The 25,430-nt window shown below is 28.8% G+C and overlaps 1 protein-coding gene across 4 annotated transcripts; it reads left to right on the forward strand.

Annotated features, from left to right (window-relative positions):
• The first annotated feature begins 19,246 nt into the window (after window positions 1-19,246).
• LOC107928227 (ABC transporter G family member 22) lies at window positions 19,247-25,116 on the forward strand. Of its 4 annotated transcripts, none has more exons than XM_016859413.2 (9): window positions 19,247-19,388; window positions 19,566-19,967; window positions 22,072-22,142; window positions 22,681-22,916; window positions 22,991-23,146; window positions 23,209-23,701; window positions 23,861-24,433; window positions 24,511-24,618; window positions 24,700-25,116. In XM_016859413.2, exons 2-9 carry the CDS (start codon window positions 19,574-19,576, stop codon window positions 24,919-24,921), a joined length of 2,253 nt encoding a protein of 750 aa, XP_016714902.2. In that variant the 5' UTR covers window positions 19,247-19,388; window positions 19,566-19,573; the 3' UTR covers window positions 24,922-25,116. The 4 variants fall into 4 exon arrangements, with proteins under 4 accessions (XP_016714902.2, XP_040943544.1, XP_016714905.1 ...); XM_016859416.2 differs by lacking the exon at window positions 19,247-19,388 and adding an exon at window positions 22,310-22,558 and having other exon boundaries at window positions 19,952-19,967; XM_041087610.1 differs by lacking the exon at window positions 22,072-22,142 and having other exon boundaries at window positions 19,272-19,388.
• Window positions 25,117-25,430: the final 314 nt, after the last annotated feature.

Raw genomic sequence — 25,430 nt, forward strand, 5'->3', positions numbered from 1 at the left:
TTCCAATTATTAAAAAATTTTGACTTTCGTATATGAATGTATGTATATAACCTCTCTGAATATTTCTTCACTCAACATTTAGCCATTAATAAGGCAGGGACGTCTTTTAAGACTTAGTTTAATTGTTTTTGTGGTATAAAATATTCTAATTTTGAAATGGTATAAAACCAAATCATTCCTAAAACTACTCATATATGCTCCTTTTTAATATAATACTTAAAACTATTTATAATTCCTCCCTAACCCGTAAATAGGAGGACAATGCGCTTCAGCTTCAGCACACTCGAATCTAGATCCTCCTACATTAACAATAATATTTATACTTAATTAACAAATATAAAAATTGAAACATATAAAAAGTGTTTTAGTTAGCTCTCTCTTCAAATTCATGGGACCTCTAAAAATCACTATTTTTAATGTATTTTTTATCATCACCTTCAGTTTAATAGTTTCTTATATTTCTTATGGCGTGAACCGTCATGATAAACCACTCTTAATTTTGGTGTTACGACAAAATCATTAATATTTTATTATAAATATATATATTAAGAAGTTTATATGCTTAAAATAACACGATGTTGTAAAATAAAAATATATAAATAAATAAAATAATTTCATATGTTATTTACATTTTTCAAAGAGACACAAATACTTCTTATAATACAGTAAAAAAATATTAAACAATAAATGAGTACATCCTTATGTTATTTTACATGTGAGCTTTTTTTGTCAAAGTCAACCAATTTTTTTGTTTTCTTTTGCAACTTGCTATGTTTAACCTAATTCTCAATTAGAATATTTAATGAGTTGAATAGCATTTAGTAAAGTTCTAGAGCCTTTATTTATTTATCCTAAGTTAATTCCTATTAATGTATAAATCCATTTTATTGATTTTTTAAATTAAAAATTTTATATTTGTTATGATATTTACTATTACTGACCCGCAACACGACTGGATCCGGGTCGGATTCTATGTGGTTCGTATATCGAGCTCGCATGATATTGAGTGTTCGTAGGAGCGCACTTACACCCTCTTGCAAAATCACATGTGAGATCGCACATGAGACCGCATCAACACTTGTTAAGTCTAAAGTAAGATATGTGTTAATATGTATGAAATTAACATTAATGAATAATAATTATATCATATAAATATACAAGGATACAGAAATACTCAACAATATTCATATTTTTATATTAAATTTAAATAACAATTAAGTAAATTGTAATTCATTAACTCAAAATAAAAATAATATTTTATTACTAAATAAAAATTCATGTAAAGTCAAATTAAAATAATATTTTATTTTTCATTATTTTTTCAAGTGTGGCATTACTTAGCATAAACAAAATAACAACTATAAATTGCATTGATTAATTCCATTTTGTGCAAAGAAATAAATAATAATTAATTATTGTAGACTCTTTTCTTTTTCTTTTTTATTTGAGTGATTCTTATCTCATTGTGGAAAGTACTATAAGACTGCTTCACCATGCTTTTCTTTAAGCAAAGGAAGTTTGAAAATCTGATGTTTGAGACATTAGTGGGAATTTGTACATTTAACTGCCCTCCACTTCTAATTTAAAATAAATTAGATCAGTGTAATCTAGATCTGTATTAGTGTAATCTAGATCTGTTCATGAGTTAAGCTGGGTCCCAATAAAATTCTAGGCTCATTTGATAGGTTCGATCCTGACTTAAAAAATGAGATTTAACCTGTTTTTTAAATAGATTTTATTTTTTGCCTAAACTTTTTTTCGGGCTCATATTTTCATTTCAACTTTCTTACTTTTTAAATGAACCTTCGAGTGAAATGAAGTGATGCCACCCATAAAATAAATTCTCTAGGCCAACACATTGAAATAACCACTTCTCCACTTAATTGTCAATAGAAATTTCCATGAATTAAATGAGTTGATCTATTTATAGATCCGTCTGAATTGGGTAAAGCTTAAAAGAAGATAAAATTTGAGAATAGTCCCTGTACTTATGATTTGTATGGATTTAGTCTCTTTACTTTTAGTTACTTAAAATTGATTTCTCCACTTTTCAATTTACTCATTTTCAGTCCCTCCGTTAACTTTTTCTATTAACTTTATTAAAAATCAGGTACAATAACAAAACTAACCACTCAACTTTTACCACTTTTGTCAATTTGACCCTATTCTACTTATTTTTGCTTTAGCTAGAAAATCTTTGAAAAATTATAAAGTTGTAAAATTTCCCCATATGTGCCAACAGATTAAATATAGAATAAAAAACAAAACTTACTACCAACAACCTATTGATTTAGTGACAATAGTATTATGTTGTGGGCATGAGAGGTTAGTTCGGTCCGAAGCAACTCCATCTCCTACCCTCACTTGTATGTATATAAATGAACTTGTGGTCCTCATTTAACAACAATAAGTATTGCATATATTATGTAATTTACATTACAAATCATTAGATTTAACCTCAACTCTTAAATATATCATAAACTTTTGACTTAATCAAATTTCATCATTTAACTTTAATTATTAACAACTGAAATCACTCATACTAACACTGTTAAATTCTTTTAACAAAAGTAATTGAATCCACATTCGTGCTTTGCATGTTTTTAACATGTAAACAAATTAACACCTAATCGGAAAATTAAACAACTTTTTAGGTTTATTTTTAAAGTTGGATTAGGTGACAAGACCAAGATTGAGGTTTTTTCAAAGCTTTTTCTTCTCGCTGTCGATAGCAGTATTAGGATTAAGATTAGATTAGTGCTTAGTTTAAAATTAATAGAAAATCATTTAGGTGATTATTATACATGTTTTAAAACTAAATTGTAAGATAAATAAAAAAAATGAAAAACAAATTTAGAATTGAAGTAGAGTTAGAGTTGGAAGTAAATATGATTTTATTTTAGAAGGGACATTTGAAATAGAAGCATTGTCCTCACCAAGATCATGACAAGATGGGGTTTAGGGTATAATGGAATATGATGAAGATTGTGTTGGAGAATCTTTAGTGATGGAAGTTCCATACTGTACAAAGTCTCAAAAGGTTGGTCTTTTTTGGGTTCCAATTTCTTATAATCTTCTGCTCTGCCCACACCACCTTGATTCACTCGGTGGACTTTATGGGGTGTGGGCTAATATGGAGCATGACTATCAACCTTTGGCAACAACCAGAGGTGTCCGACTCAATTTAAAAAAGTAAATTCGATTTCGACTCGACTCGACTCGACTCACCCATATTTAATTTTTTTAGATTAGTTTTTATTAATTTTTTAAGAAAATATATAATACACTAAATGCACTAAAAAATATTAAAATAAAAGTTTTCTATCACATTGAAAAGTATTTATATTAAAAAACACAAATAAATATAATAAATATTTTATTATATTAAATATAATTTTTTAAAATTTAAATTTTGAGTTAGCTTATTTAGTTGGATAAGTTTTCTTTTAGCTTTTGGTAATAAATTTAATTGTTATTGGGTTAATGATTTAGGTCTTGTTTAGTATCACTTAAAAAAAACACTTTTGGAAGAAAAAGTTGTGCTAAGTAAATTACTTTTGGCTGAAATTCTTGGCTTTACAAAAACACTTTTGAAAATGAGAAGCTAAAATTTTTAGCTTCTCCTCTCTCAAAAACACTGTTGGTGCTTAATTACAAATTGTTAAAATAATTAATTAAAAATAAAAATAATATTTTTAAAAATAATACAAATGTATTAATATCTAATTTAATTACAAATATTTAATAGTTATATTTAATTATTTAAAATATAGTTTATATATTCTAATTAAAATTTATAAATAATTAATATTTATTACTTAAAAATATTTAAAATTTGTATTTCATATATTAAAATATTAATAACAAGTTATAATAAATTATTTTTATATTCTTTATAAAATATAATAATATTAACTCATTTGAACATTATTTAAATATTTATTTGTTACTTGATAATATCATGTCTAAAATGAACATTTTATTTTCCAAAAGTACTTTTTGATAACAATGTTAAATACTCAAATCTTAAACCAAGTTTTTCCAAAGTATTTTTTAAAAGCACTTCTCAAAAGCAATGCTAAACTAGCCATTAATATACAATTATTATATAATATATATAATTAATATAATAATTTTATAACATAATATATCTGGACCAGACCGAGCTCGAGGCAAAAAATATTGCTCAAGGCTCGACCCATATAAAAAGCAAACCTTAAATTTACCCAAACCCATTTTTCAGGTCTTATATTTTTGTCCAAACTCTTTTATTTTTTGAATGAACTTTCAGATTTGAATGAATAACCCAACCATAAATAGGTCTAACAAGGACTAAATATCAAAACTCTCTCTCAATCCACCCATTCTACCATAAATTAAAAGATTGTTAATGGGTGACGTGCTAACCACTGGTCCTTACTAAATAAATTAGAAGTATAAAAACTTGGTCTTATCTTGTACAATGTTGATAGCCATGCCTTTTTTTGAACCTAGCCCTCTCTTAAAATAAGCCCTCAAATGGCAATTCACCTTCTTTTAGGACTAGTTTGACATTTTTGTTAAATTGGTCATAACTCGAGATATAAAGATTCCAATGGCATGATCCTTGATGCATAGGAAAGACAACATCTAACTCTACAAGTCGTATGAAGAGAGGCTGGCTTGAATCCAGTGGAATCGAACACCAAAATTTGATATAAAAATTCCAAATTTTTGTCTCTTGACATGGTATTTGAATTCCGCCATGAATGCATGTTTTACAAAGTGATTTATAGTGGGATCTAGAACTGATAATGGGTCGGACCACTAGATCCGATTGAAGGTCCGCTCGAGAAGTGAAAATGTTTAGACAAAATAGGCTCAAAAAATGAACTTAAACAAAAAAAACAAGGCCCGTTTCAAACCTCGAGTAAGACATTTTTTGTCCTTGCCAGGCCCGAATTCACAAAAGGATAAAAAATTATGTTATTTTTTTGTTGTTTTCTCCTTGTTTTGTTATCATTTCACTATTATGCTAGTACTATTTTGTTTTTATTGTTTGGATATTGTATAACATTTGTTTTATTGTTAATTTCGTTATTATTTTAGAGGCATTTGCTTGTTAAGTTGCATCTATCTTAGTGTTATTTATTTAGGCCGGGCTTAGATAAAATTTTAGGCTCATATTTGAGCCGGGCATAAAATTTTAGTTGAACCCAGCCCGGCCCATAAACAGCTTTAGTAGAATCGTATCAAATAACAAAATAATTTACATTTCTTAATTCATAATCATTCAATCAAAACTTCATTTGATATTTATATTAACCTTTTTATAAATAAATCTGTTACATAATTTTATTTTTGATTGAAATAATCTACTATTAAAAAATTCAATAAAAGTCAGAAAAGGAAATTGGATTATTTAAGCAAATAATTTTATCATTGGATGCATGGTGAAAGGCAGTCCATTTTTGTTGTAATGTCATTTTCAAGCTTTTAATTGGGACTAAAGATGTGTGACTTAATTCATTGCCACCATTTTTTATCACTTTGTACTCTTCTTCATCATCTGCTGTCAAATATCAACTAAAATACACAATCTTGGGCCTTTCTTTTAGCTTAGTTTTCAATATTGCCCCACATTTTATATAACACAAAAAATATCTTATATGATAATAATAATAATAATAATAATAATATTCATATAATTATACAAGTATATCGAAATTATATTAAATAAATACGTAAATATATTACAATTATGTATGATGGTGACACTTAAAAATACATAAACTTAAAAAAAAAAAAAGAAGAAGACATGACAACAAAAATATTGAAATATAGAGAAGAAAACAGAAGGGAAACAGGTTGGCTGGGGAATGCAGCTCAGCTACACCTTTTTCTCGATTGCTCCAGTCCTCTTGATGTGGTACGTCACAGCTGGGGCACACCTTTTTTTCCTATTAAGAAAACTTCAAAATAAAATAATTATTAAAAAGATAAATTACACCGAAATTATTTAAGAGATAATACATATGGTTAAATTTGACAACTTATACCTACTTGATATTTAAACTTTTGTTAAGACCTAACTCGTATCTAAATTTAAAAACTGTAAGTTAATTTGGTGTTTTTTTACACCGTTAAAATACGCTGATGTGATACTGACAACTTATAGCATCATGACACGTAGTAATTTTTTAAAAATAAATTTTAAATATTTTATTTTTGTCACGTGTCACCATGCTATTAGTCGTTAGTGACACACCAACGTATTTTAACAGTGTTAATCAAGTACCTAAAAAAGTATCAAGTTGGCTTACGATTTTCCAGTTAAACTGCAAATTAGGTAAAAAAAGAGAGTACCAAATAAGTATAAATTGTTAGGTACTTTAAAATATATTATCCCATTATTTAATTATATATTGATAAATTTTACTTTTATCTCCAAATTGTGAAAAATTATAAAATATTTACTAATGTTATCAATTTGTAATGCTTTGATTACTTGTCCGTTAATTGTTATCAATCCTTTAACAAAATGATGTCATGGCACATTAACTCAATACTATATAAGATTAATACTTAATTTTCCTCGAGCTATGACTAAAATATCAATTTGATACTTAATTATAATTTTTATTTTTTTTATAATTTCAAAAGGAAAAACATTACGAACCTTCAAATATTTTAAGAATTATTTGTATTTTATAAAAAATATTCTAAAAGTATGAAATTGATATTTTAACTATAGTTCAATGGTTAAAATAGGTTTTAACATGTCATGACATCATTCATTTAATGAGTTAACAAAAATTAATATGTAAATGATCAAAACTGCACAAATCAATAAAATCAATTATTAATTTATAACTTTTCATGGTTCAATGAGAAAAAAGAAATTCACTAATAATTAGTTGAACAAAATATTATAAATCGATAAAATTTATGATTATTTTATAATTTTTCATTTAACTTTTATTAATTTTTTAATCATTTTAATACAATTAATTAAGTTTTCTGTCATCTATCTTTATTCAATTAGATGAAATATATTTTATTTGAAAGCTTTGATGATGGTGATGATGATGATGAGTAATCAATACTCCATAGGCCGTTGCTAGTCCTTTCCTTCATTATTAGGAGAAAGAATAAAAGAACAACATTATCTCATACAATAGTTCTTTCATTATGGATTTATGTACTTACCACTTATGGGATCCAAATTAATTTCCTTTCTTGGTTTATCCTTATATATTTTTTCATGAATTAAATATTAAATAGATTAATCGATTGACATAAATATTATTATTAATGCTGGAAGACATAAATTTAAGTACGTTGAAATGTATTATCCTTTTATATATGAATTAAGGAATGATTATGACTAGTTCTAAATATTGTATACAAAAGAATATATACGATGAAAACCATTTAATTAAACTGTCTTAACATTTTTTAAGTTAAATTCTTTTTAAAATAAGGGATAAAAGATTATTTAAGAATCGAATAAAAATTAATATTAACAAAAAAAATTCAAATTTATAAATTTATTAAATATTTAGATTTTTTTTTGTGATTGACAGTTGATTTTAAGTTGTCTTGTCAAAAAACGTTGACCAAAATTTCTACGTGGAAGCATAAAAAAGGCCAGAGGCACAGAGCTCTCCCATTAAATCCACGTGTCGGTGCATGTGCTGTGATGACTCACAACCACGAACTCTTACTTACGTGTTCACAGGAGATTTTGATCCTCCACGTGGCAAACGAATGATGGGATTATCTTTTATGCAAAATGTTTTTTCCTCTCTTTTTTGGAAGAAAAAAGGTGAGTTTGCGGAATAAATAAATAAATTAACATTTAGTCCCTAAACTTGATAAGTTTTTATAATTTCGTTTTTAAATTTTTTTTAATTAGCTGAACCTAATAACTTTTCTTAAATTTAGTTCATGTGTGATGTTGCATTTTGAAACTGTCACGTTACGTTATTACCTAATTTTTTTTTATAAAATCTATAAATTTTAAGTAATGACATGGCATAATATTAGAGTGCTTTGTCATCAGATTGATTAATTTTGAGAAAAGTAACCAAATTTAAAGACTAATATTAACAAAAAATTGGGGACCAAATTAAAAAAAACTATGTTCAAGGACTCACTTTATTCTAAGTAAAAAAAATGGCTAAAACATGCTATATGTCCCTATACTCTTCCTAAATTTAGAATTTAGTCACTGTACTTTTATTTTCTGGAATTTAGTTCTTTTAATTTTTAAATTTCAAAATTAAAGTGCAATTGTTAACGCCATAAAGATTTTTTTGTTAAATTTTTTTGTGTAACATTTTGAAATTTAAAAAAAATCACTTGGTAGTAATGTAATTAAAAATAATTACGTTATAATGAACCTAGATTTAACAAAATAATCTTAACAATATTAAACAGTTTGACCTGAATTTTAAAATCTGAAAGATAAAAGGATTAAATTCTAAATATAAAAATATAGAAGCTAAATTGATTAAAATTTTAGAAAGAGTACAAGGACCTGTAAGACAGTTTTAACCAAAATAAAAATCTAAATTTCAAAATATGAAAAAGAAAAACACACTTCCACTGAGTCAGAGCAACTGCTTGTTCCTCACGTTCAAGCCCTTATCACGTGACTTGCCCTGAACTGGCCGGCACCGCCCTTTTTTTAAATTTCAGCATGGCCTTTAATTTTGTGCAAAATCAAGCTGCCAAAAAAACAGAACTGATATTTATAATTCGTGCTTCTGCTTTGTTTTTTATGGACAAAATTACCCTTCTTTTTTTATAAAACATTCAAACTTTTCCCATGAAAGGTCATACAACCTAGTCAGCTACATATATGTTTTTTTCATTCTAAATCCAAGAAATGAAGGTTGATTATTCCTAATTACATCTATTTATTGGTCGAGTTATTTGTTTAAGTTTGAAGATTTGTTTAAAATTTAAGAAGATTTTGATCAAGCCCGAAAAATAGATTTGGGTAAAAAATTATGTATGTTTAAAATATATGATGGGTCGGTCTTGAACATTCAAGGTCCAACCCAGCCCAAATCGGTTCGTTTTTAAGTTTATAATACTTTATATTATGTTATTTTTATATATGATGTAATTTAGAACACATTTAAAAAATAAACTTATACTAAATATATAATACTACTCTAATGTAAACATTAAAATAATGTTAAGATGACTATATAACAAATTTTAATAAATAAAAATATATAAAATTATTAAATATTAAAACAATATAATATAAACTATGTATTTAAAAAATTAAAAAATAATATGGGTGGATCTAAAATGGATTTTGATTAATTTTTTACAAATATGAACGGATTTGGGTAAATTTTTAAACCCGTATCTCGGCCAGGACTGAGTTTGGACAAGCGTAAAATATGTTAATATCAGATTTAGGCCCAACCCGACCTATGAACACCTCCATTGCCAAACAATGGCACTAAAAATATTTATAAAATAATTTAATTATTATAAAAATATTGGGTAAATTACATTTAAGGTTACTACATCGTTAGTCAATTTATACTTTGATCATTTAACTTCATAAAATCACAAAAATGGCTATTGAATTATTTAAAATCTTATACTTTAGTCACTCAACTTCAAAAAATTACGATATGGTCGCTAATCGAAAATTTTTATTTAAATCATTAATCTGTAAAATCAGGCGACTAATGTAACCATTAAATAATTATTTATCATAAATAATATAATATATATGAGCACATAATCTTTCACGTGGCATTAAAAAAAATGCTCTAGGTGCCCTTTTTTTTATTATCACTAACTTATTTTCTCTGAAAATATTAAATTGAACGTTATAAAACATAATAATTTAGGTTAATTCACTAATATATTATAACAACGACATCAAGTATTTATTAAAAATTTAATAATTAAGTGATTTGAATAAAAATTTTAAGATGTTAAAGACTGTTTAATAATAAAAAGGGTGAAAAGGCAAAAATAACATGTGTCGAAAACTCATTAATGAGCTGTAAGCCTTTCGGTGTTAAACGTATGAGATTGTATTTTAATTTTATTAATATTATAATTAGGGAAAAAGAGAAGAGAAAAATATAAATAAAAAGGGGGCACGTGGCTGGTGATGGTGAACTAACCATCCCACTCAAACAAAGACATACAGATGGCCACCAAATATGTCCTTTTGGGGGGGGGGGGGCAAACCATCTTTTTCTTTCTAACATTATTTTCTGTCCCCATATGTTCAAACCCACATCTTAGCCACTCATCTTTCCTTTGCAATGCATTTACAGTTCTACCCTTCTATTCTCACTAGAATTTTTTTTATCTAAATTATTATTATTATTTTTAAATAATTCAGGGTTGGATTTAGAAGCTGGGAGGGGCCGAGTCTCTTAAAATGGTAGCTTTTTAACTAGATCTTTCATAATTTATAAAATTTTAATAGTTAATAATTTTATTTTTTTAATTAAATAAAAATAAAAATTTAATTATTTTAAAATTATATCAAAGTAAAATTAAACGATGACTTGTATTACGAGAGCACTTACCTAAAGTTCGAGGATTTAATATTGAAAGCTTTGTTTGCTATGATCTCCACTATCGATGGAGGAGGCTTTTATTGAGTGAGCAATGGGTACAATAGATTGGAATCTTCGTCAAGAGTTAATGATTATGGTACAATAAGGATATCATTCTTTATCAGGGCTTATAAATGATATGCCATTTAGGTTATTTTGGAGGGACGTTTGTCTCTAATGCAGTGTTTTTTTTTTCTATTTCACGTTATATTATCTAATTTTATTATAATGGTTGTTTTTATCCTAATCAAAAATCAACACACCGTCCATTTAAACTAAGCCTTTGTTGAAATATGTTTAGCATCGTGTATATACTAACCTTAAAACATGACTCGTGTGTTTCTCGTCTTTATCATTGGGTGATTATGGAAAAAAGAAGAAGGAGACGAGTGCAAAGCTAAGAAATCAAAAAAGAAAAGGGCGAAAAAAGAAATGAAAACAATGTGGACCGAAATATGTTTTATGTGTATTTTAATGTTTACATATATTAATTTTTTATTTTACATTTTAATTATTTTGTCTTAATCTTCATGTTGTGTTACATATAAATAAACAAATAATTTTATTAATTATCTTTATTTTAGATTTAAATGATATATTTAAAGAGGTTGATTTATGGTACTTTAAGGGTGTTTTTGATAAATCATTCAAAAAATTTTATTTCGTTAAAAATGAAAACTTCCAACATTTAATATTTTAAATATGTTTGGTAATCATTTTAATTTTTTACTTAATATAAAAGGGGATGTTTGGTAAACAGAGTTTTAGACTTTTTTAGATGATTTGGGCACAAATGGAGGATTGAGTAGTTAAACCCTCTAATTGTATTGTTTGATTAATGGAAGTTTGCAAGAACTTGTTGAGCTAAAAACTCCAACACAAAAAATGCTTGCAGGGGGCAACTTTTGCAACAATGGATTGGGAATGATATATGTGGAAGATATATCTGACCATACTTGTTCAAAAATTACTCTCTTTGTCACATAATCACAAACCAAATAGGGGTGCCAATATATTAGTAGTCTCAATTCTCTCATTTTCATTTTCACCTCCAAAGTCCAAAGTAAATCTAAAAACAAAAAACTCCACCGTGAATCTACAAAAATCAACATTATCGTGAGAAATTTTCAACCGAACCCATTCATACTTGAATATTTATGCACTCTTAATTTATTTTCAATTTTACTTTTGTAAAATGATTTCTTAATTGAAATATGCTACTTGACAAATTTATTCAAAGTGTGACATAATTATCACTACTTTACATACTAAGAACGTGACATAATTATCACTGAGAATATAGTTTACAATTATATTGATACACTATTATATTTATCAATTTCCACAAGGTTAATATTTGTAAGTAACTTAAGAAATTTGTTTATTTAAATTTTCCAAAACTTTCACTAATTAATTTCCATAATGGATGTTTAATTTCTTGGTAATAGTGTTTTATTTCAATAATTTCACCAAATAAAGACTAAAGTATTATAAACAAATAAACACTTAACAATAAAATGTATCATGCCCTTATTTGTCATTTTACACATATCAGCTAAGTTTTACCAAACACTTTTAAATAAACAGTTAATAGAATCAGTTAGTCAAATCGGTTAATAGAATCAGTTTCTAACACCCCTAACCCGTATCGTCGCCGGAACATGGTTATAGAGCATTACCAAAATTTATAAAACAAATAAACAAATATTTCATATCATATAGCATTCATATCAGAAACCAATCGAAATCAAGTATAATGTCCCTTATGTGAGCCCTCGAGGCCCAAAATAACATTAGAAACAAGTCGGGACTAAATCGGGTACTTAAGGAATTTTTCAGAAAATATTAAAAATTTTCAAAGGTGCAGGGGACACACGTCCATGTGGCCAGGCCGTGTGAGCATTCGAAATAGGGGCACACGGTCATGTCCCAGCCCGTGCCCATACCCGTGTAACTTTCTAACTTGGGTCACACGGCCAAGTTACACGCCCGTGTGCTAGGCCGTGTTAAGTATACCGACTTGCGCAATTTGAAAGATACAGGGGACACATGACCGTGTCACTTAGCCGTGTGTGACACACGGCTGAGACACACGCCCGTGTCTCTGCCCATGTGGAAAAAAATAGGTAATTTTCAAGCCACATTTCTCACCTCATTTATCATCAACCTAACACAACAGTTTAGCACAATATCAAGCCATAACAATGCATTCAAATCAAGCCAAAAACAAGTTTTATACATAACATATCACCACATATATCTAAGTATTCAAACTTACCAATTTGGCCAAATACACATATATGCATATATTTTACCAAATATACTATCTCATACCAATCATCAATATGCTTATAAATTATCTCTTATTCAACCACCTCAAGCACACATCAAACATGATAAGGCCACAAATATATATACATCAAAATATACCAAATACAAGTCATACAAATGGCTAATCTCAATAAAATATTTGTATGTCATCATCGGTCAAATTAACCTATACATACAATTATAACCAAAATTAGTTTACTATATGTACTGAAAAGGCCGAGGGATAGTGTGAAATAGCTCCGACCAACTTCCAACCAAATTGAGCTTCCGAATTACTATAAAACATGGAAAATAAAACAGAGTAAGAATTTAAGCTTAGTAAGATCATATAACATGGAATTTAACTTACCATTTATTCACATTTAAGGTAAGCATTCATAACATATCCAAACCAATTTGGCCAAAAGCCTATACACATATTCTCAACATGTTAGGCATGTGAATCTCATGTAATATTCCATAAACATAGGTGAACATAATCACCAAGCAATTTCCATATACATGTATCATCCCATTTCATGTTTTAATATATCATGTAAGATCATTTCCATGTATTTCACATAAATTCCAGTAACAGTTCATGTCATTCTTATATAATCTTGTAACAGAACTGTTCCCGTTGAACCATTTAAAATATCGTTGGATACAGGGGAAGTACACACAAAGTGTACAAAACTGTAATCCGTCAATTCATATTTAGGAACACTCATACGAGCATGTAAACGGAAAGCTCTTTCGAGTCATATAACGGGAAGCTCATGTGAGCTGTATAACGGGAAGCTCTTGCAAGCCATTTATCGGGAAGCTCAAGAGAGCCAAATATCGGGAAGCTCGTGAGAGCCAAATATCGGGATGCTCATAAGAGCTAAATAACGAGAAGCTCGTGAGAGCCAAATATCTGGATACTCATAAGAGCTAAATAACGGAAAGCTCGTGAGAGCTGTGGTGTATCCACAACACATGCAGGACTACAACTAATCGGGAACCCTTAATGACATGTCATTTGTATCCATCGAATTTCTAAGGTTCAAATGAGACTCGGTACTTGTCGGATATGTTATCAGTATTTTACATGGAAACTACACATTTCACACACATAACAATATTCAATTCAACACATACAAATATACAATTTAGTTATACGAATTTACCTCGACAAGTATACATAGATTTGTAAGCTACTAATCCGATACTTTTTCTTTTCCTTGATCCAATTTCGTACTAGGTCTATCCGGATCTATACAAATGAATTTAAATTAATTTAATACAATTCATATTCAATTCAATCTAATACACATCTTTGGAAAAATTACTATTTTGATCCTATACTTTTAATTAACTACGATTTAGTCCCTAGGATCGGAAAATGAAATTCATACAATTTAATCCTTATTTCAAGCCTAACCAATTTTCATATATAATAATAGCAGCCCATGAATTTCATAAAATTCAAAAATTTCCCATGAATTTATCATATTTTCAATTTAGTCCCTAAATCACAATTTCATCAAATTTACAAAAGTTGTTTATCTAATAACAACCTTTCATTTTCTATCATAGAACTTCATAATTCAAGCATACTCATCCATGGCAAAATCCTAATACTTTAACGGTTTTACAAATTAATCCCCGAGATCGCTAGATTAAGCTATTACGATCTCGGAAACATAAAAATCATTAAAAATGGGATAAGTATACATACCTAATTAAGCCAAATAAGTTTGATAGAACTCAACTTCCATGACTAGGGTTTCCATGTTTTTGTTTTAGGAAAAATGATGAAAATGATATTAATTTAATTATTTATTTCATTTATCATCATTATTTTATCATATTTCCAAAAATAACCTTAATATTTCTTCAATTTCAATGATGAATAATCATCCTTATCTACTAACTCCTCTAAATGGTCTATTTGCCATGTAAGGACCTTAAATTTTAAATTCCATAGCTATTTGATACTTTTAGCTACTAGAATTCAACTTTTGCACTTTATGCAATTTGGTTCTTTTTATCACATTAAACATGTAAACAGTAAAATTTCTTAATGAATTTTTCATACGATATTTCTATCATACTATAGACCATAAAATAATATTAAAATAAAAAATTTTCTGACTTCAGATTTGTGGTCCCGAAACTACTGTTTCGATTTCACTGAAAACGGGCAGTTACACAGTTGGTCAAACTAGCCAATGCTGCCAGCCAATTGCCAAAGAGGGCCAAAATTCTCAACAAAAAGGTGTTCAATAAGATACATAGGTAGGTGGCTACTTATCACTTAATGTAGAAAATATTAAGCTATTTTATTTTATTAAAAATTTGAAACAGATTATTTTTAAAAAGGGATATATTCAATTTAATATATTTATCTTTCATCTAAAACTATTCAAAATAATATAACATATTATATTAATAAGATTAAAAAAAAACATTATACTTTAAAAATCAATGCTTACATCAAACAATATAATTATACGACAAAAACATGAGCATTGATGACGTGGGTGATGATAGCAAACATGATAATAAGAAAATCTATACCTATATATCAAAATAAGGTTCAAAGAATTTTCCTCGTGCCGACACATGGCACACACTCATCATTTTATTAACATTTTATAAAAGTGATTAATTTTCAGTTTTGGTCCTTCTAATATGCTTAAATTTTCAATTTAATCTTTATACTTTAAATTCTAACATAATTTCATCTCTATATTTTTATAATGTAATTAATTTGGTCAAATAGTTAATATCATTAACTTTTCAATTAAAATGTTATGTGTTATATATGATTTGAGAGTAGATTTATAAATCTAAAAAGTAGAGGGATTAAATTCTTGAAAATAAAAGTAGGAGGGCTCAATTCTAAATGTACGAAGTGTAGAGACTTAGAGTCATGGTTGTTTGAATCAGTTGGGATATCGATCTGGAGAGAGGCATTAGACTAGTTGATCTGCAAACCAGCATTGATCGGTTGAACCAAACTAAAAAACCGATTAAATTGAGTTTTTTTAAAAATATTTTTATTTTTAATAATTTATTTAATTGAACTATACAAACTAGTGGTCTGATCAGTTTGAGCACTGCCCCAATTTTAAAAGTCTTGCTTAGAGCCTATTTTAATTTTCAAAATTTTATTTTATAATTTAATATAAATAAATAATTAACCCAACACGAAACATGAAAAAAATCAGTATATAATTATAATTTTCAAGGTGTTGTCACCATCGCATATATGTACACATTCGGACATTATCTTTAGTTTACATTAAAGAAAGAAAGGGGAGAGCCAATAAATTAATTTTAATTTAAACTATGGTTTTTAGCCTAAATTTATTTATTAGATATATTGCAATTATCACTTTATTCATTTATACAATGGAATGTATTAATTGCATTTATTAATTTGTTTATAATTATGCTCATTTATTCTTGTTGAGGAGAAATTAAAATTACATTGAGAGAAATTTATGGAGTGTTGTTCATCAAGAGCTAATGAACCTCTCAACAAGTTTGGTATTTCACCTAAGATGTCTGTTCTTGATTTTATCCTCGAGTTTTGTCTCTTGATTCTGTCGAGAGTCTTGAAGGGTTCATAGAGTAAAAACTACTACCATATAAGAGCATGGTTCATAGAGACAAAATTTACGGATAAAATTGAGTACAGACACCCTAAGTCCAATATTGAACCTAATAAAGATTCTGATGACTCCCAACGAACAATGCTTCGCAGAATTCTCTCATAAACTTTCCTAAAACTTAAAAAAATATTGAAATTCAAAAATAAAAAATCATTTGTATATGGAAAGCTCCCAAGTTCTTACCCGATGAAGAGGTAATCTAGAATTTAAGGATGGCCTCATATCTGAAATTTTAGACATGCAAGCCCTCCCCATCAAACAAACAAACCACATCATAAGCTTTTGACCGCACATCACGACATCTTTGATTCGGCGGCGACCACCCCAACCTAGACAATACTATTAAAGCTATCCCGAGAAGCCATAATTAGACTTTTGAATGCTTCAATTTTATGACAACAGTCATGAAATTTTTGGGTGTTATAGAGGTAATTAAATCATTTACTGCCAACGTAAAAAAAAAAAAAACTAAGACATAAAAGGAGAAAAAAAGTCTTAATAATACCATACGCTAAAAATTTATTTGAGCCCTTTCGAATTTTTTGTACTTAATGAAGTCTTGAACTAATTAAATTGACTAAACATTTAGTATTTGACGGTAATACTGTCGTGGCCATTAACAGATGCCACATCAGTATCGATTGTTGACGTAACATTGTCACGCTCGCAAAAAATAGAAAAATATTTTAGAATTATTTTTAAAATAAGTACAAAATGAATTTAGACACCCATTTATCCCGATACATTTTGAAATTATAAAAAATAACAAACTTATAAAAAAATTATTAGAAATTAATTGAAAGTCATACAATTTTATAAAATTTATAAAGAATGATTTATTATTTTTATATTTTAAATTAGAAAACGGACATCAATAACTTATATCATAAACCAAAATTAGCAATTCTTTTGTTATATTTTTGCCTCTCATTTTTTATAATTTGTGCAAGTTATATTAATTAAATAATTTATATAAAAAAATATAAAATTTTATGGGTTTTTATCAAACAAATTTTCCTAATATTTTTTTATAGTTTTTAATAAATATTTTTTATAATTTTTATAAATTCTTTATTTTTTTATAATTCTAAAATGAATCTAGATAAATGAGTGTTTAATTTAAATATTGTGTACTTATTTTAAAAATAATTTTATTTTATTTTTTCACTGATGTTAACATGGTGCTTGTTAATTGCCACATCAACATTGACATTAAATACTAACCGTCAACGTCAGTTAAAGAGTACATTTGATCAATTTTATTAGTTCAGGGGTTCAATTAGATACAAAAAATTTCAAAGGGACTTAATTAATTTTTTAAAAAACTTTTGAGGACTTATTTTACCAATCATTTGATGGTTTATATATTGAAAAGTTCCATAAACTATAATAGTTTATTTATCTAAAGAAAGTCCTTATAATTTTTTTTACTCATATAAGCTCTTATTCTTTAATACGTATAAAAGTACTTATTTTTAATTAGGATATAATTTTTGATGACTTAGAATTTAAATCCTCAAAAATTACATGTAAAAGAAAGTTTTATTTTTAACTTTTAATGTTATTAGTAAATCTTACAATTAAGCAATAATTGTTTTTATGTTATTTGTATATCAATTTATATCACATTTTTATATTATTATTATTATTATTATTATTATTATATAATTTAGATATTAATTGTCACGTTATATTTATCTCATGTTTCACTTTATTCTATATTTACATAATTAATTATATTCATTTAATTTTTAAAAAATATTTATATGTTTATCAATTTTTTGTATTCAAAGTATTATTAATTAATTTAAGAATAAATTATATTAGGATCATCCTAAAAAATATAGTTTTTAGGCACCAATAAAATAGTGCCACGTCATTAAATTTTAAAGATAACAAAATATTATTATGCACCCATCTATATCTAACTTAATTTAACTTGAATTAAATTACTTAAAATAATTAATTTTTTAAATTATAACAAACATATTTTCTTTCTTTCTTTTTTTTACAAATTTTAATTATTTTGTTTTTTTTCGTAAGTTAATATCTTTTTTCTATTTTTGTGCAATTTTCTCCTATCATTGACACATAATTTTGGTAATTATTTTACCCTAAATCTCAAACCAGAACCCAAAATCTCGAACCTTGAACTCGAACCCTGAACTTTAAACGCAACATTGAATAGAAATAATAGGATCCGTTAACTCGACTCGAAATTTTTTAACTCGATTCAATTTAAAAAAATTCAAATTGAATTCAGTTGCTAAAATAGAATTTATCAACTGACTAACTCAAAATTTTTCGACTCAAATTGACTCTACTTGATCAAATGCTTACTCTTATGTTTGATTTCATATTGGAACACACATGATTGAATAAATATATTTGAAATCATTAGAATATGTTATAAATACAAATTGGGATGAACAGTATCATCCAACATAACCATGAATATCTCCGAACACGTGTAGGATAAGGATGGTGGTACGCATTGAGTGTGATGGGTGTTTGCCAGATCCATCGTATCTCCTATCTTTTATTAATCAAACTCCCGTTATTATCACAGTATTATGGGATTATCTGGATGGTGTTTATTTGTAAATTCCCAAGAATTCAGAGGCTGTTTCGGTAATTCAAACATCTCTCTTCTTTAAATGCACCTTATATATATATACATTCTAGTGGTGCTGAGGATCGTTACAGTTGAAGCACTTTAAAGGCACCATACAAAGGCAAAAACTGATATAATTTCTTTACTCTTTTTCTTAAAGCATTTTTTTCTTCAGATTTTGAATTCCCTTTTGGTACATAGAAAAACAAGGTATGTATATTGATCTTAACATTGTTGATTCCATGAAAATGTTTTTTTTTCTTTGCATTTTTCTCATCAACCAAACAAAACTTAGTTTCATGGTTCTTTGGATCACATTTTATCTAAATTAACGTTTTTTATTTTAATTTTTTGAAGAAACTAATGTTTGGGGTTATGTCCATGCAGTTTGTTTCATGGAGAAAGGTAGTCATTCAAGTTCAACCACTTTGGCAAGAACCAAATCGGACCAACTGGTGGAGACACTGGCGGCGGCTTTCAAGTCACCTCGACAAAGCGATCAGCAGACACCACCGGGAACCTCCGAAAGCGGAGGGACACTGTCGAGGAAGTCAAGCAAGAGGGTGATGATGGGTGCATCGCCGAGGCGGAGCAGCGGTGAGAATAATAACACCTACATTAGGAAGTCAAGGAGTGCTCAAATGAAGCTGGACTTGGAGGAACTGAGCAGCGGAGCAGCTCTCAGCCGCGCCTCTAGTGCTAGTTTGGGGTTGTCTTTTTCGTTTACTGGCTTCACCGTGCCGCCGGATGAGATCGCCGATTCTAAACCCTTTAGCGACGACGACATACGTAAGTTTTTCATAACAGTGCTTTTTTCATGCAAAAGCCACTGCTTTGAATAGGGTTTAAATTTATTAAATTTATTAAAAGAAAATTTTACGTGATATGAATCAAATGTAAGTAAATAAATATTTAAAAAAAATAAGAAATGCCCCAAAACAAATAAAATTAATATATAATAAAATAATATTTTGACTTCCAAAAATAATATAATTTTTACAAAATTTTACCTCACAAAAATCTTTGTAGTCATAGAGATATAGATAGAAGAGAGCAATGATTGGCAGGGTGTGTCCAAGAAAAATGATTGGTTTTTGTTACAGTAGAAAAATTTGGCCAAATTATAGGTAACCAACTATTTTTTAAGCCACTTGAATTTTTATCATTAATAATGATAATTTGTTTCAAAAATAGTATAGTAATATTATTAATGATTATGATATTTTACTTAAGAATAAAAATAAATAAATAATATTATTTGATTTTCCAGCAATGTATAAACTAAAATATAATTATTGTATATAAATCTTTTTAAAAGAGTCATGATCATTCGACTTGAACCATACATTTTCTTAATTATACATATGAAAAGGAGTAACTAAAAGAATTGATGTATTTGTCTTTTTTTTTTATCAACCATCACAGCTCAAAAGAATTTTGTTTTTTGTTTTTTATAATTAATTTCAAACATGCCAGCTCTCATTGTGTGTGTCTTGTGGGTTAAAACATTAATATAAAAGTATATTTTTGCTAAAATCTAACATTCAGGGTTAAGAATTCATGGTCTAGAGCTTTAGGATATAGGGCCTAGGATTCAGGGTGGTATGGGTTAGGGTTTAGGTTTAAAAAAATATTAAAATGCCATTAAACAATTGGTGAGGGATACAAGATGATGTGACGTCTCTATTTTATACAATCATTTCTCAAAACTCTCAATTTTCTTAAAATATGTAATAAGTTTTCGTACTTTTTATAAATTTGTATTTAGTCCGTATTTTTTTTTATTTTTAAGAGTTTACTCCTACGTTATAGATTTCAAAATTCAAATTCAATTGCTGATAATTTTTTAAAAAGTTGTTGGTGTGACATTTTGAAAAAAAAAAACTCAATTGGTAGAATGTAATTAAAAGAATGGCGTTATAATGAATCTGAATTTAACAAAATAATCTTAACAGTAATAATAGTTGGGCCTGAATTTTGAAATCTGAAAAGTAGAGAAACTAAATTCATAGAAATAAAAGTACAAATTTACAAAAACTATAAAAACTTATAACATATTTTAATATTTTTTAAATGAATTATTATGTTATACATACTAAAAGACTTGGCAAGTGAACTAGGATGATACCATTTATTTGTAGATAAAATTGGAAACAGTGAAGATTAGGAATAAAATAAAGTACAGGAAGGATGTCCACCAGACCCTTACATCCCAAACCTAAAAATCAATTATTAACAAACTTGAAAGTAACTCTAAAACAAGATCATAAATCAGAGTATTCAAGGCTTAATTTGAGTCACATCAAACTCATCATCAATGGGGGACATTCATAACCTAAGGTTGAAATATTCATTGTGGATGCCATTACATTAACCATCTGATGGAACAAATGGACCCCATGTCTTTGAAATATTGCTTCTTTGATGGCAATTTCTACCTTCTTAATTCATATTCTTAAACATTTTAAGCTTCAAAGGAATTAGTGTGCTACATTATGGTAAACCTTTTACCAAGGAAAAATTCCAAAATGTCATATCATTAAATTAATCACTTTTAGAGAAATAATACCCATGAATTGATAGTTTTGGACTAAAATGAACAAGTGGCTTGACTGATGAAGTGTTTTGTATGGAAGAAAAATGGTTACTGCTTCTTTAATATTCACTTTCTCTGTTTTACCCTTTCTGCAAAAATCTTCTTCCAGTATGAGCAGAGTTATTAATAATAATGGTAAGAGCATATTTTTGTTTGTTATTTTTGGTGCCTCAATCTGGTTTCTCATTCATGTTATAAATAATAAAGCGAAACAAAAAAAAAATGATGTTATGTGTTTTTAATCTTATGGATATAGATACAGTTAAAACAATTAGTAGTTAAAATATTCATTTGCAGCTGAAGATGTTGAAGCTAGAACCTGTAAGATGAAATTTCAGACAGAACCCACTTTGCCAATATATCTTAAGGTAAACAACTAATGAGTGATGTTTTGTTCTCTGGTTCATCATCATCATTTAGTTATATCTGCAAACAACAATCTTCAGGTCTTGAAAAGCAAAAAAAAAAAAAAAATAACGTGTGTGCTTGTTAATGGTGCATGGATTAATTTTGGGTACCATATGTATTTGGACAGGCAAGAGATGGAGAATTGTGTAAAGATCAACGAACATGGCTAACATTGTCAGGTTCTGTCTTGTACGGAGTTTAGTCTCATCTTTGCATGGACAAGACTCTCCCCCCTTCTTTCCAACAAATGAAACCAAACATATATTTTATAAAGACATGGGATTTAGGGTTTTAGAAAGTCATGTTTATTTACTATGTCTTTAGCTCATTTGGCCAAATGAGGACATGTAAAGTTACAAGCACAAAGGAAAGAAGGGTATGAATTTATGTTTAAATTTCTTTTGATGGGGAAAAATTGTAATAATGTTTTAGTGAACTTAGGGGGGAATGATTATGATATGCTGAATCAAGGTTTTGTTTCATGTCTTGTAAGTGCAGTTCACAGATGTGACTTATAAAGTGATTATTAAAGGGATGACAAGTTGTGAAGAGAGGGATATATTGAATGGGATCACTGGTGCTGTGAATCCTGGTGAAGTTCTTGCACTTATGGGACCTTCTGGAAGTGGGAAGACCACTCTTCTTAATCTGCTCGGCGGTCGGTTAATTCAATCCACCGTCAGCGGTTCGATTACGTATAATGATCAACCTTATTCCAAGTTCCTTAAAAGCAGGTAACAGCTAGCAATCTCAAACTTAGGAGTCACGAAAACTGCTAAACTAGAGAGGCCTAACATTAATCATACAGGATAGGATTCGTGACTCAAGATGACGTCTTGTTTCCGCACCTTACGGTGAAAGAAACGTTGACGTATGCCGCACGGTTACGACTTCCAAAAGTATTAACGAGGCAACAGAAGGAAAAACGAGCCGTCGATGTGATTTATGAATTAGGCTTGGAGAGGTAAAACTCGAATTCTGTTTTCATGTCAACTTAGCTTGTTATTGAAGTAATATGATATGCAGATGTCAAGACACTATGATCGGTGGATCGTTCGTTCGAGGAGTGTCGGGTGGGGAAAGGAAAAGAGTTTGCATTGGTAATGAAATCATAATCAATCCTTCCCTTTTGTTTCTTGATGAACCAACCTCTGGTTTGGATTCAACAACTGCTTTAAGAACTATTCAAACATTACAAGACATTGCTGAGGTTGGGAAGACAGTCATAACAACAATCCATCAACCATCTAGTCGATTGTTCCACAAATTCGACAAATTGATTCTTCTTGGAAAAGGCAGTTTACTCTACTTTGGGAAAGCATCAGAAGCTATTGTTTATTTCTCGTCCATCGGGTGTTCGCCTCTAATTGCAATGAACCCTGCAGAGTTTCTACTTGACCTTGCAAATGGGAACTTGACGGATATTTCTGTGCCATCAGAGCTTGAGGACAAAGTTCAAATGGAGAATTCGGAAACTGAAACCGGAAATGGGAAGCCTCCACCGGCAGTTGTACACGAGGTAATGTTCGATTTTGACTCATCTTTTTACAGTACAAGAGGAGCTCTATGACTCAAATATAAAATCACAGGTAAATGGACTGCATTTTTGTAGTGTATGTAAATACAATAACGTACTAATCTGCCTAATATATATATATATTCATTCACTTGAAAGCAGTATCTAGTGGAGGCTTATGAATCAAGAGTTGCAGATACTGAAAAGAAGAAACTTATGGCTCCTCTTCCACTAGATGAAGAACTGAAATCAAAAGTGTCATCTTCGAAGCGACAATGGGGTGCGAGTTGGTGGCAACAATATTGTATCTTGTTCTGTAGAGGGATCAAAGAACGAAAGCATGATTACTTTAGTTGGTTAAGGATCACACAAGTTCTTTCAACAGCAATCATCTTGGGATTACTATGGTGGCAATCAGATAGTAAAACGATTCGAGGCCGTCAAGATCAGGCAGGGTTGTTGTTCTTCATTGCTGTTTTCTGGGGTTTCTTTCCTGTTTTCACTGCAATCTTTACATTTCCACAAGAAAGAGCAATGCTAGGCAAAGAGCGAGCCGCCGACATGTATCGATTGAGTGCGTATTTTTTAGCTAGAACTACAAGTGACCTACCACTTGATCTGATATTACCAGTACTATTCCTTCTAGTAGTTTATTTCATGGCAGGACTAAAACTAAGTGCTAGTCATTTCTTCCTCAGTATGCTTACAGTTTTCCTCTGCATCGTTGCGGCCCAGGTACGTCCATTTGCAACCGAATGAAACCATAACATATCATTTAAACTTCAAGGGATGACATTGGGTGGCTTTTGCAGGGTCTTGGACTAGCCATTGGTGCTACACTAATGGACTTAAAGAGAGCTACTACTTTAGCTTCAGTAACTGTGATGACCTTCATGTTGGCCGGTGGATATTTTGTAAAGGTATAAGCTACTTTCGTTTCAAACCGAACAATACCATCGATTAGCCGCCTGCCTATACTTATATTATGTTCAATGTTGCAGAAAGTACCAGTGTTCATATCATGGATCAGATACATGTCATTCAATTATCACACATACAAGCTTCTTCTCAAGGTACAATACCAAGACATTATGCCAACAGTAAATGGGATTAAAACAGACAGTGGGTTGAAGGAAGTGGGTGCATTGGTTGCAATGATTTTCGGGTATCGGTTCTTGGCTTACCTTTCATTGCGTAAAATGCAACTTCATTGTGAAGCTTAAAAGATAATAGTAATAGTGTAATACTACCAACATTTCCAAGAATGAAAAAGAAAAAGAAGCTTGAGATTGCAAAATGGGGTTCAACTCCATTTTCTTTTTTACCTTAAGAAATTGACAATGATGTGTCGTATGTGATGAATTTAACCATGTGCATGGTGGATAATTAGTAATCTGAAGTTAGTGAATCCTTTGGCATATGATGTTGATTTTTTACCTTAAAAGAAATTAAACTTGTATTAGGGGTCAGATTGCATTTTACTCTACTTAAAATATCGATAAATTAGTCTTTATACATTAGATTAGAGAGCAAATTTGTTTTTTTTGGTTAAAAATTCATCCATTTGTATTGTTAAAAACTTGTGTGGTTGATAGAATAACCAAAAAGTGATGTCATGTGTACCTCGTATGCCGAATCAGTTTTTAATAGTAGAAACGAATGTAATTTTTAACAAAATGACCAGTTTGCTCTTTAATCTAACATATATGGACCATTTGGGCTATTTTTTAAG

Source organism: Gossypium hirsutum, chromosome D01 (assembly GCF_007990345.1).
Source record: "Gossypium hirsutum isolate 1008001.06 chromosome D01, Gossypium_hirsutum_v2.1, whole genome shotgun sequence".
NCBI classification, from domain to species: Eukaryota; Viridiplantae; Streptophyta; class Magnoliopsida; order Malvales; family Malvaceae; genus Gossypium; species Gossypium hirsutum.

What these genes read in the sequence shown, in the direction of transcription:
- LOC107928227 (XM_016859413.2), top strand. Translation starts at nt 19,574, where the DNA reads ATGGAGAAAGGTAGTCATTCAAGTTCAACCACTTTGGCAAGAACCAAA. An exon ending in TCTGCATCGTTGCGGCCCAG is followed by an intron (nt 24,434 to 24,510) that starts GTACGTCCATTT and finishes TGGCTTTTGCAG; the next exon opens with GGTCTTGGACTAGCCATTGG. An exon ending in CCGGTGGATATTTTGTAAAG is followed by an intron (nt 24,619 to 24,699) that starts GTATAAGCTACT and finishes TCAATGTTGCAG; the next exon opens with AAAGTACCAGTGTTCATATC.